Raw genomic sequence first — 13,004 nt, forward strand, 5'->3', positions numbered from 1 at the left:
TTTTGAGATTGCCTCAGTAATTAGGGTGCTACTTCACAGATGAATATCTCACCATTTTTTTACAGCCAACACCAAATGAGCAAAATATTATACACACCTTCTCTTTTCATGAAGCACACAGATAAGGTGAGACATATTATCCTACACAGGGTGTATTTAAACATGTATCCCTTATTTTTAGGTAGATCTGGGCAATAAATCAATATTACATTGATATTATGGAGTTGTTTTGGAGAGGAGGAGGCGTGGGCGTGTTATTTGGCTCCCAGTTAAAAATCTCTTAAATAATGAACACTGAAGGAATCCTAACTGGGAGTTCACACTTGGCACATGAGAAGTTTTAGCTGGTGCATTTTGCAATACTCACTGCTAAATGCTATTAAATTCTTCACACTGTTCCTTTGAATGGTTGCTTTATTGATTACTTTTAACTATCTGTTTCTGTTTGCTTGCTAAGCACACACTCTTAATTCTAACACGTAATGTTCGCTGTACAGCTGACGCCAATATAAATTTTTGGATAGATTTTTTAATCGTCAGTTCTATTTATTCATATTAATAAAGCTATCTCACAATTGTTCCATGAACCCAATGACAACTTTAGAGGTATGTGTCTTTAGCCATAGTAATTTGGGGAGTTTTTTAATCATTGTAACAAAACAAATGGTTTCAGTTTGTAGGGTAATTTGCTGATGTAATTGCCATTTCTCTGTGCTGTTCAGCAAAGGCTCTTTCTCCCTTATGCACAAGCTCAGCCTGACAAAGTCATTTGTGTAAACAATGAGATAAATATGTGGCAAAGGTTTTAAGGATTTAGGAGCGCTGGAGCTCTCAACTGCTAAATTGACTTCAAGTTAAATCCAGACAAGGTTAACTTTAGACCCTGTTGTCATTCAAAACCATGTCCACAGTTTATCTGAGGCACCTGACACTTTGTATTATATTCGAACGTATCATGAAACCAGGACACACAGTGTGTAACTTTTTTTGTCTCATGCTTAAACTTTATAAATAGATTTATTTTCATGCTGGTATGGTAATATTAAGAGAGCACAATCGATTTTCTGCAGACACACATCACACTGTTAACTCTCCGGCACCATATAGCAGTGCATACAGCAGTGTGGCATTCAAACCTGCTGATGCAAGTTAAGGTCATGAGATGATGTCAGAGCTGTTGTGACATTTTATTACTGCGTGTTACAATACAAAACAGCCATTTGTTAAGAGGGTCATCTGTTCGTAGGCTGTTTGTTTGTGAAGTAAAAGCAGAGCAGATGTGGCCCGGAGATACATTTAAGTGGGTCGTCTTCTTGAAGGGAGTACATTCATGCAACATGGCTTCCTGTCATCAGTCACATGTTACTTAAAGCAAAGTAATTAGAAATGAAACAAAGCTTTTATTAAAGCTGGTCTAGTTTGCATAGTGAGAGCACTGAACCCTTTCTCAGAAATAAGTTTATGAGGAAGAGAATATGTAATCGCTAATACGTATGAAAGTGTGAGGATGCTAGACCACAAGCAGCTATTAACTTGCAACACATTTTGATCCCAATTTGTCATATACTGCTGCTTTTTCAGTGGACCTATATAGTCTAAATATTAGGGGTGAAACTATCTATTGATATACTGATTCAGTGATCAGCGATGCAATTTGATTGATGCAAAGAGCTAGCAGATAAGTATGAGAATCAAACATTAAACTAAACTGATTATTGCGTTGTACTGTACAAATATACATTTCCGAACAAGGTGGGAATGAGCAGGGGAGAGATGACCACGCCCACTTAGGGGACCGGAAGTAAATACAATTTCGTGTGGGCGCAGCTGTGTTGTAGAGGATCTTTGATTTCACTAAGCTAACTTTTCGCAGCGACATTAGCTGCTCTGTTTCGATAATGTTAGACTGAAAAAATAAGCACGCAGGCTGAAATTAAACCGCGCTGCTTTGTCAGGAGATAGAGAGAATTAAACCACCCGTGAGTAAGAAAAATTATAAGTAATATATTTAAATTGTTAAGCCATGAGTAGGGCAAACGTCCGCTAGCCGCTAGGCTAATGTATTCAGTGTAAAAGTGCTTTAGCTAATACTGCGTGACTAGCAAAAAACAACCAGTTTTGTCTATGAACCTTGACAGTTTTATTGAGACGAAGTTTATTTTTTTGATGAATGGTATTGTTGTTAATATACGGAAAGTGTTCCTTTGGGGGTTTTAAACAGATAGCCCTAAAGTTTTAGCAAAAAGATCAAGGTTTGGGTTTAAAATGTAAAAAAAAAAAATCTTCCTGGAAGGGCTTTCTTACAGAGAGTTAAAGTTATCAAATGTACTGTTTTATGTGTGACAGTGGGGATAATTTAAAGTAAATTCTATTGTACTTACAACTATTATCACTGTTTATGTGATGTTTTCATCATGTGAAATGGGCAGATGGTATGGGCCCCTGAACCAAATCAAAATCGTACTGTGGCAGATTTTATGATTTGGACAAATGGTGAATGGTTGTCCAAAGAATCAACATAATATCTTGAAGTGATAACCTTGTCTGGATTTAACTGGTGATTTATACCTCTTGATGCCCTTGGCACCCTCCTGCCTCTGTTTTGGATGTTCTAGGGAGGTTTGTCAATTAAGTCTTGTTACATGCATTAACTCTTCTCAAAATACATGGTTCAAATGTACAGTTTCTGCTTGTTATGTGTATCCATACAGTTTTTTTTTATAATTAAGCAATACATTGACTGAAAAAGCTGAGTTCTTAAGTGCTGGCAGTGCCTCCATGTACCAGGATGCATTGCGCCAAAGCTTTCAATGCCCATAGCTGAAACATAGACGAACATAGAGTAGCTGAGGTTTGTATGTCGTGCCTATACTTCTTTGGGTAACCAAATAAAAATATGATGGCTCTGTAGTCTGATCTCACATGAACCCAGACGTGGAGTAAAACTTTCATGCATAGTAATGCACACACAGGCTTTCTGTCAGCGACAGCACACTGGAATTAATTGCAGCAGAATGCTTCAATTTCTGATGGCACAGAGGGCAATTTGAGCGAAGGCACCACAAGTGAGTGTTTGATCTCTGCCGTCTCAGCTTCTCTCCACTACATTTCTTCTGTCGCATACTCGGAATAAATACAGTTGAATACCCAACTCAGCCAAAACACTGTAAAATGTATCCACGTCCATAACATCCTCTGCACTCTTTTTTAGGATGCAGCTTTTGCTTTTGGAAATGTAGCTATTTGTAATTCAAGTGGAGAGAACAAGAAAATTCTGTTTTTTTAACAACTTCTGAGGCACGTCTCTTGGTAATGCAGAGGCGAAATCCAGCCTGCAGTCATTTTTGCATTCAACTACATCACAGTCACGTCAAATGAACAGATTTTACAGCTCAGAACTCAGCTCTTTCTGTCATTGTAGCAGGCACTGAGGAATTCATTGCTTCAATTAATCACATTCATTATCAACACTGATTGGGCACATAAAGATTGCGGATTGCTTTGTTGTTAGCATTTGTAGATATGTTCTGTTCCTTATGAGTTTTTGGTTAAAAAAAATCATGAATACAATCTTTGGACTGCTGGTTGTTGGAACTTGATTTATTTTTATGAAATTTGCACTCCTTGCTATTTGTAGTGATTCACAGTCTCCTGTGACCTGTGATTTTCCATCAGTGACAAATGAGGAATGACATCTCATTCATCTTCTCAGTTGCTCAGTCCCTGTTTCTGATTTAGCAGCTGTAGAGAGTAGGCTAATTCCCAAAATTAAATGACTCCCAAGTGTTAGTGAACAGTGTTACCTATGTAACCATGCATGTGTGTATATAAGCTGCTTTATGCTTATAGGCTTACATCTGCTTATCACAACACTGTTCTCTTGTTTCCCTGCAGGTAAATACAGCCCTTGCACAACAACAGAGGTGAGTAACCCCATTGTAGTTCTTTTGTATTGATTGTATTTCATCATTACATGCTTACAAAGGCTTTTTCAACTTTGCTTACTGTGCCTCAGCAATGTTAACTTTATGTTTTTATGTGCAACCCAGTTGCTTGGTGGTAAAACGATAAGTATAAATGTTTAAAATTAGCATTTTGGTCACATCAGTGGATTAGTTTGGGTGTAACCAGTTTTGAAACCATGTTTGGAATGTTGATTACCTTTAAACCTCACAGAGAGAGGGCTGGGAAACTCCCTGCCTGCATTTCTGGAAAGGAACCAGTCAGGCAATTAACAAGATCTTTTAAAAGGGAAATATATGATTGTACAGGGAGAGCTAATGGCAGGCTTAGCCACAATAATAACATTATTTCCTTTTAAATATTTACCCTCCGCAGTTGGTTACATTAGCCAGTTACAGTAAGAGAGGGCAGACAGCCACAGCAACAGAGATAACATTAAGACTAAGAGCGGGCACTCTGCAGGATTATTTCAAATGCAACCAGTGTCACATCGTGCTGTGGTTGAAACTGTCATAAGCCGTGGGTGTGTCGTGTGTTAATCCTCATGCTCTCAATGCAGCTGCTGCTGGTCCACCGCTGCTTAAACTAATAACTTTAATAAACAAAACAAGTTCAAATGTATTTTTTCGAATAGGTAATTGGTTCCGCTGCAAGCTTCAGAATCAACGTTATATAGATAATAATCTCAGAAGAACAAACAACAATCAACAATGCAAGTTGTTGATGATGAGTTTGTGGGATGCAGCATCATTTACATTATCTATTATCACGTATCTGTTAAAATGTAGATGTCATGAACCAGTTCCCAGAGTATAATATCTTAAAGAAATAGTTCTATATTTCGGGAAACATGCTCATTACTTCCTGCTGAGAGTTAGATGAAAAGATTGAAACCACTCTCATGTCTGTGTTCTGTAAGTGTAAAGCTGGAGCTATGAGGCAGCTAACTTAGCTTATTAAGACTGGAAACAGGGGAAACAACTAGTATAGCTCTTTCCAAAGTTTACAAATATACCCAACTCCTCACAAGCTGACGAAATGTGTTGTCCCAGCTAAGTGGAGGAGGCCTAAGTCATCTTTACTTTTTCTGTGTTTGTTAAGATTAAACAAATAATAGCACACAATAAACAGATATAAACTGGGCTTTGGAGATAAGCAGGTTAACTGCACCTTTTCACAGCCTTTCTGCTATGCTGAGTTAACCATTTGAAACCTGAGCAAATTGGTTTGATTTATTTCAAAAACTTGGGGAGAAGGCAACTAGAAACGTAGCAAGACATGGTCTACAAATTTGCAAGAAAAATAGTAAAAACATTACAAGGAAATTACCAAAAAATGAGCCCAAAAAATTAAATTAAAAACAAAAACAAACAAGAAAGTTAACTAAAAATGATGGAAATAAGAAAAACATATATATTTTTAATGTAACATATAAAAACATTACAAGGAAATTACCAAAAAATGAGCCCAAAAAATTAAATTAAAAACAAAAACAAACAAGAAAGTTAACTAAAAATGATGGAAATAAGAAAAACATATATATTTTTAATGTAACCTGGTCTTAGGTACAGTATAATCGTCACAATAAACACATCAATGTATTTGGTCAAGAATATTTGATTTTGATATTTGATTTTCTCCATATCAACCAACCCTGCTCCTACCTACACTTATATTTAACTTACAGGCATCAAAGTGGTATTGATATTCTCATCTATCCTCTGGCAAGGAATCAAACAACTATTCTCTTAACACCGGGCTGAGGGCCACATCACAAGATAATGGCTTTTACTCTTTTACAACTTTTTCAGCATTGCTGTAAATAGTTTATGCTGGCTGCTAGTTACACACTTTAAAATTGTTTTGACAGCACAAAAGACAAAAGTTGTCAGTGTGGACAGTTCTCTGGCATGTGTCCCAGCCTCCGTTCTTCCTGCGAAGCGTCTTCACCCCTTCATTTTCTCCACCGGCCCCACAGCTCCCAGCTGGCTCCTCGGATTGACTGGTAGAAAATGTCACCCAGCAAAGGCCTCCTGTTTGATGACAGGACTGGGAGCAGTTTCAGACTTAATTAAATGGCTGCTTCAAATTATCCCACACCCTCTCTCTGTGCTCCCATCAACTGCTGTTAATTGTTGTGATAATAGCCTGTGAAAATAGGTCTTACAGTAGAAGGATTAGGTTCTCTGCTTTTTCCTTTGAGCTGTATTTTGCTGGATGTTGTAGATGGAACAATTTTAGCCTGCAGGGATCTGGAGCTCTAGTTAGGGGATGTTGTCAGAGTGATGAATTCAAAGCTAATAATTGCTCTGAAAGTATTTTGTGTCTGACTTGGGATCTCTTCCCAGTTCATTATGGACAGTGTGCAGCAGTTTTCAGGGGGCTCTGGAGTTTGATTGCTGTGTAATAGGGCTGCGATAACAGATGGACAACGAATAACTCAAGCAATACGCACGCAACACAGCCACACAAACACACAAACACACACACACACACACACACACACACACACACACACACACACACACACACACAGATCACAGTAGAAGCAGAGAATGTGAAACTGTATAGACAAATCTCTGCTAAGCAGCTTTGCACCAGAAATGAGTCCTCACAATACAGTGAGTTACAGACTGACTGATAAAACTACTGACAAGTTGTTGGAGCTGCTTGATGCTTGACGGCGTTAAATCCTGAGGCAGCATACAGTGTGGAATTAGCCCAAAGCTGGATGAACAGGAGCACATGTGTAGTCAGAGCTGACACACATTATCTGCACATGGCTTCAAACAGCAGGAACTCTAGCAAACGATGCGGCTGTGAATGTCAGATGATGCTGTTTTCTCCTGAACCAGTGAACCAAGCTCATTGCAAGGGTCTATGTTCAGCAAGAGACTGTATTCTATTTATCAGAGGAGGGGGTGACTGGGGTGAGACTTTTTTTTCATCTTTTTTTTCAAAGGTTTGTTCGTGAGTCTCCCTGAGTGACTTGGGGAAATGACTCTTCCTCCACGATAAATAGGCCCTAACCCTTTGATGGTTGGAAGTTAAAATATATTTATATTATTTTAAGATTAGATTCAGTTATGTTCCTACAGTTCCGGCACCTTATGTTCAAAAACAGTTGGAAATTTGAAAATCCTATGATAATTTTGGTTTTTACAGTTTCTAACTATGATAAATGGTGTAATTGTGGTTAAAAAAAAGCCCCTCAAACTCACCTGCCAGTTTTGGGATTTAAATGGTTTTTAAAATATATACATAATTCAGCCATTTAAGTTGTATGTCTCTCCCCTAAGCCAAAATTTAAAAAAACCCCCCAATAAATCCCTCCCCAGTCTTTAAAAAAGTTATGAAATTATCATGAATTATTATGAAATTATTTGACATGTCTCCCCCACTTTGCACCACCCTGACATAAATATAAATATAAATATAAATATAAATATAAATATAAATATAAATATAAATATAAATATAAATATAAATATAAATAAACAGTCTAACCACTATTGCTAAGTTCACTGGAAATGGATATTTGCCAACTTATTTGTTGTATTCTATCACTCAATTGTGAAAATTATTCTTTTTAGCTACCAAGTCTCCCTTTTTCACATTCTAAAGTAAGTAAGTAATTTATTAGTGACCCTGTGTCTGTGCTAGCTAGACCCTCCTAGTCCCGTGATGCAGGGAAATCAGTGGATTATGCTTCATCACGTCCCCCTCTGTCAAAGTTTAACTGTGCATGCTCCATGCTCTCCTAACATCTGAGCTTTGAAGTCTAGGAAGGGATTAGAGTTTAATGTCAGATTCAGTGTTTAAAGTAAACAGACAATTCAGTCAGGAGTTATTAAAGTGTTTTGGCTGGAATATCATTTGTGTGCACATAAAAAAAGAGAAATAGCAGACATGAAAGAGAGAAGATGTAAAGAAAAAAAGGAGGAAAAGGTGGAAAAATTTCTGTGCTTTGGCTCAAGCGTTCTCTCCGCTTACTTATGTGGGCTCCACATCTACCAGACAGCCCAAAGCAGCCGCGCTCAGTCATATGACAGTCAGAGGTCGCAGCAGCAGGCAGACGTAAGAATGTGAGACGGGAATCTCCTCAGTGTTTGTTTATGCCTGAGAGGAAGAAACACTCACTTTTAGCTAATATCATCGACTACTAAGTAGACATATTGACTTTACTATAATCGCATTAATAAGTTTGTTAGATGTAGAGTTATGTTTTCTCCATTCTTTTCTGTGGTCCCTCGAGTTTTATAGATCTTGATTTAACTAATGTGTCCCGTCTGGAGGGTGGCCCTGGCAGATATCTGCATGGATTGCTTGAGCGTGGCAGACTTATTACATATACATACCTTTTGTGCACCAAAGTCTTTGACTGGTCGCTTATGTGAAGCTTCAGTTAAGCAGTTGATACTGAAGTGGTATTTCGAAGACGTTATTGACATATAAGTAGCTAATTGTTTTTCTTTGTGTCCCATCAGAATCTGTCCAATTGATCTCACTTTCTGCATATTGTAAAAGATTTCAATATCTTTGAAGATGTGGGTGAAGCTGGGAGGGTGCAAAGAACAAGAATCGATTTCCTCATTCCTGCTTTTAGTTTTAGTGAGCTATGTCTTAATTTATGGAGCTAGAGTTTATGTGGCTTGGTCATAATTTATCTTTGTGATGTAGAGACTAAGACAGACTGTGCTGCTCATTAGAGCCACATTTAAAAATCCAGGATGTATTGTCAAGAATTCAAATGAAATGGCACCAGATGGAGCGACACTGAGCCAAAATTCCCGCCCTTGATGTCAAAAAGGTGTAATAAAGGAAGTTTTGTTATAACAGCTTATAAACTGAAATTCCACTTTGCCCTGCTCACTTCCTGTTTACTTTCACTGCCATGACCTAATTCCTGTGAACCTGCTAATGGGTAAATATAAATGTTTTCAAACCCCCTCATTGTTTGTACAATCCTTTAATGCTGACCAGTTTGTGCTGATTCTGGTAATCCTCCGCTGGTTGGCTAACAGTAATTGATGGATACCAGAGAGCAGATCTCACAGATTTGATGTTTCAGCATTTAATTAGCACAATTGGCTCTGATGTTTGGTCTGCGAAAATCATGCAAAGCCACAGAACAAAAAACAATGTGATTCACTGTCTCTGGCAGCTGGTGTCTTTGTCTTAGTCCGATAAATGTGCATAACCGACCATTGCATCCAATTGTTGGATCCATAGACCATCAGAGTTCTTGCCACATGTAATCCTCCCTGACCTTCCTTAGTCAGATAGAATTTGCAACACATGGATTTGATCACATGTATTTAATTGATTAGTCAAGCGACAGAAAATGAATCAACAATTTGATGGATTCATCTTTTCACTCTTTTAGCAAGAAAAAATTCCAAACTGGGTCAGTCTGCTTAAATGTGAGGATTTAATGCTATTTCCTGTTTAATATTAAATAATTAAATATTGATTAAATATCTTAAGATTTAAAATGGTTTGTTGGACCCTCAAAAATATATTTTTTGAAAAGTAACATTTTAACATTTTGCTTTTTTGCAGGGGATAGATGAGTAGATCCCTACCACTTTGATGATTTGATCTGGTCAATATGAAGCTGGAGCCAGTCTTGTCTTTACCATGAGGTTGCTAGGCAACCAGCAGACACAGGGAGTTTCTGATCTCAGCCAAGAAACAGTCTGGCACCTACCACAATGTAAATCCACAAATTATAGCTTTCTGGGTTTCATGTACAGACTAAACAAACATGTTGATTAGTGAGATTTAGAGGTGTTGGAAGGCAGATTTTGTACCTTTAGACGGAGCTAGGCTAGCTGTTTTTTTTAATATACTAAGCTGAGGTAGCTGGCAGCTGTGTCCAGCTTCATGTATACTGTACAGACATGAACGATGTCACGGTATCTACTAACTGACAGGGGAAATTATTAGTTGTAGATGTACCATCAGTGGTGGAACTAAAAATCTTATATTGGGTTTATCTTTTGTAGAGTGGGTTTTCACAACACCTTAGACTCAACTTGTCAGGCTCAGCTCTTTTTCTTTGAATGTTAATTTTACACAAGAGAATATTGATCCTTTTTTTTATCCAAAGTGTTTCTAGATTTACTCTACTATACTTTAAGATCTACTTTGTGTTGGATAGCCAGTGGCAGATAGGTAGCTATTAGCTATTGAGACTAATGTAAAGTTCAGGTGAGGTTCTGGGGTGATTGCAGGACAACGGTGATTACGTGGCCTCAGGAAACATTGTAAAAAACATTCTCCTCTGTGCGTCACAATGGTTTTTATGTTGGCTCTTTGGCCTACGTGACAGGAATGCTGAAATTTAAGCCAAGCTGTTTGATGTTGTTCTTGCCTGTGATGATGGCCACTGCTGCACTTTGCAGCACTGGCAAATCTCCTTTAGCTGACATCTCTGTCCTCTCCCCACTTTTTGTTTCCCTTTTTCTTTTTTCTTCCACCCCTCCCTTTCTCCCTTCCATCCCATCATTCTGCTCGGTCTCCTGGAAGCCTGGGAACCAGTCATGGAGATTTCTTAGTGGACTGGAGACTTGTTTGCTTTAGCCTACCCTCATGTCCAGACGCCTCACAGTCACAGGGAGAATTCTTATTTTTTGCACACATTAAAAGCAATCAGACAACCACCTACAAGAAAGTCATGGACAGAGTATCTAAATGCCATTTCCTGTCAGTTTGAAGTACCTGGCATACAAAGTGCCAAACTGGTATAATGGGCCCAAACTTCATGGGATACTTTGGATCTCTATAAGTGGGGCTAGTAGATGTCAGTTGGCCTGCCCACAGTTTGAAGAGGCAGGCTGAAGTCTGACACAGAAGCTAAACAACATACTGCTGTAGACAGGGGTAGCAGCAAAATGTATTTTAGCCTTTAAAAAATCCCTCATAAAAAATCAGTATCAGTTTGCTATATTGAGAATGTTTTTACTGCTTTACCTCACCGTCAGATAGCGATTTCCAACAGTGAAGTGAAGCAGTTTTATCAATACAGCCAGAACCCATTTAAAATACAGTGAATTGACATTGCTGAACACAGGAACTGCTGGTCTATCACTGCCTCGATCAGTTACTCTTTTTGTGTTATTGTGTAACTTTGGCACCTGAAAGTGTTAATTTTGAATTCCCAAAGTCACAAAATAACACAAATTAACTAACTGATCAAGGCAGTGATAGACCAGCAGCTCACATGTTCTGCAAGGTAAAAATATTGTTTTTCTCAGTGGAGTTTGGTCTCTTTGACAAGGGCAGTTGAAGAACTGAAGCCGTTAACCGCTTTTCTGTCTGAACCACACTGTCTGATGGAAAGATTAGGCAGTAAAAAATACTCTTAATGTAGAAAACACCTAAACTGATGTTGATTTTTGGGACTTTTTTATATAGAAAATATAAATATAAATACATTTTGCTTCTGGCCTCCATCCACTGCAGTACATTGCTTAGCTTCCACGTCACCTCTCCTGTCTGCTTCTCCAAACTGGGGGAATGCTGACTGACATTTACTGTATGTAATACACTGACTATGGATAAGTACCCTTTACAACCCCAGTTCAAACAAATCCAAACTACCCCCCACCTTTGACTCATATTAAATGGATGTTGGCGTTCACAGCTCTGAATTATTTTTTATTCATCTGAGTAGCACAATGGTCCTGATGCTGGGCTAAATAAACACTTAAGGCACAGTGAATGAAAAACATAATAATGTTTATTTCAAACTGTGGCACACCATGGCTGATGCCTTTAATCTTTGTGAAGTCACAATTTTAATTTGTGGCTGCCTCCACTGCCAGATAAAAAAAAAACACATTTATCATCAGTCAGTGAAAAAATTGAAAGACAGAATTGCCAAACCTGTCTGCTGCAGCCTTTAATTTATCTCATCCATATCTCCCTTTTTGTGGATCAGATACTGATGCAGCCTTTGGGGGAATTCTTGAAGTCATAGTTTTTAGATAAGCTGCAGATAAGAAACAGGAGCCTGAAAATCCACATACTTAGCACATAAAACCATTAACTGCTGAGCAGGGCAGATCAGTCTGTAGCTGTCACAGTTTCTACATGCTCTAACTGTCTGCTGAGGAGGATTTCTCAGTCATAGCCTGGGGTCACAGCAGGTCCCTAGAGGAGTATGTTTGCATGTGCAGCCTTTTTTTTTTGTGTGTGTGTGTGTGTGTGTGTGTGTGTGTGTGTGTGTGTGTGTGTGTGCTTGCATGGTGTCATATATCATTGAGTGTGATCTGGGTGGAGCTTAGACAAAGAGGTGGCATTCAGCCGGTCCCCCCCTGAGGAAACCCAGCCCTTATGCACTGATGGAGGAGAGGAGGATAGATCTCTCATGAGTCCACCTCCCTCCATGAACGTCCATTGATCTGCTCTTGATCTTCCTGCACACAGACACTCATTGTGATTCTGTTTCACTTGATGTCTCACCCTTCTCCACCCTTCTTGACCTCTTTGACCTATTCAGTGACTCGTCATCTCATTTACTTCTTCTTTTTCCCGTCTCTTAATACATTTCTGTCTCTGATCTGTGTCTTTCTCACTCCATCCTGCATCTTCTTATTCCCCCTTTCTCATAGTTTCTATTCTCTCAATGTTTTATATGCTGTCTTGCTGCCTCTCAGTCTTTTCTCGGTGCTCAGGGCTGCAGAATAATCCCCTGTGTGATTTCCCACTCTTGTCTTTTGTCTTGGCTTTGGCATTGCAGCCTTTATCCACCATGACACTCCAATTTCAGGGCAGATTGAGTGCTTTGACTGAGCACAGCATCTCCCTACTTTTTGAGGCACTAAAAAAAGAAAACAAATGCATTGATTCCACCTTCCAGGAAGCCTTTTTTCTCCAAAATGATATTATATTTAAAAGGATAGGTTTCATTACTGTAAAATGAGGATTGGTGTGTCTGAGTGAGTTTACATGCAGAAGAAGACCTCTTGCAAAAAGCTAATGTGAGACACCACCTAACTCCCATTTTCCATCCAATAAATTCCATGTTTGCTTGT

The 13,004-nt window shown here is 38.6% G+C and overlaps 1 protein-coding gene across 2 annotated transcripts in view; it reads left to right on the plus strand.

The window, feature by feature from the left end:
- The window catches only part of spire1b (spire-type actin nucleation factor 1b), a 46,557-nt gene that overhangs the window by 3,206 nt on the left and 30,347 nt on the right, over nt 1-13,004 (plus strand). For both annotated transcript variants that reach the window (XM_042489118.1, XM_042489119.1), the window contains exon 2: nt 3,895-3,923. In XM_042489118.1, coding sequence (XP_042345052.1) covers nt 3,895-3,923 — 29 coding nt within the window. The remainder of the gene's footprint in view (nt 1-3,894; nt 3,924-13,004) is intronic.

This window comes from Plectropomus leopardus, chromosome 7, assembly GCF_008729295.1.
Source record: "Plectropomus leopardus isolate mb chromosome 7, YSFRI_Pleo_2.0, whole genome shotgun sequence".
Lineage (NCBI taxonomy): Eukaryota > Metazoa > Chordata > Actinopteri > Perciformes > Serranidae > Plectropomus > Plectropomus leopardus.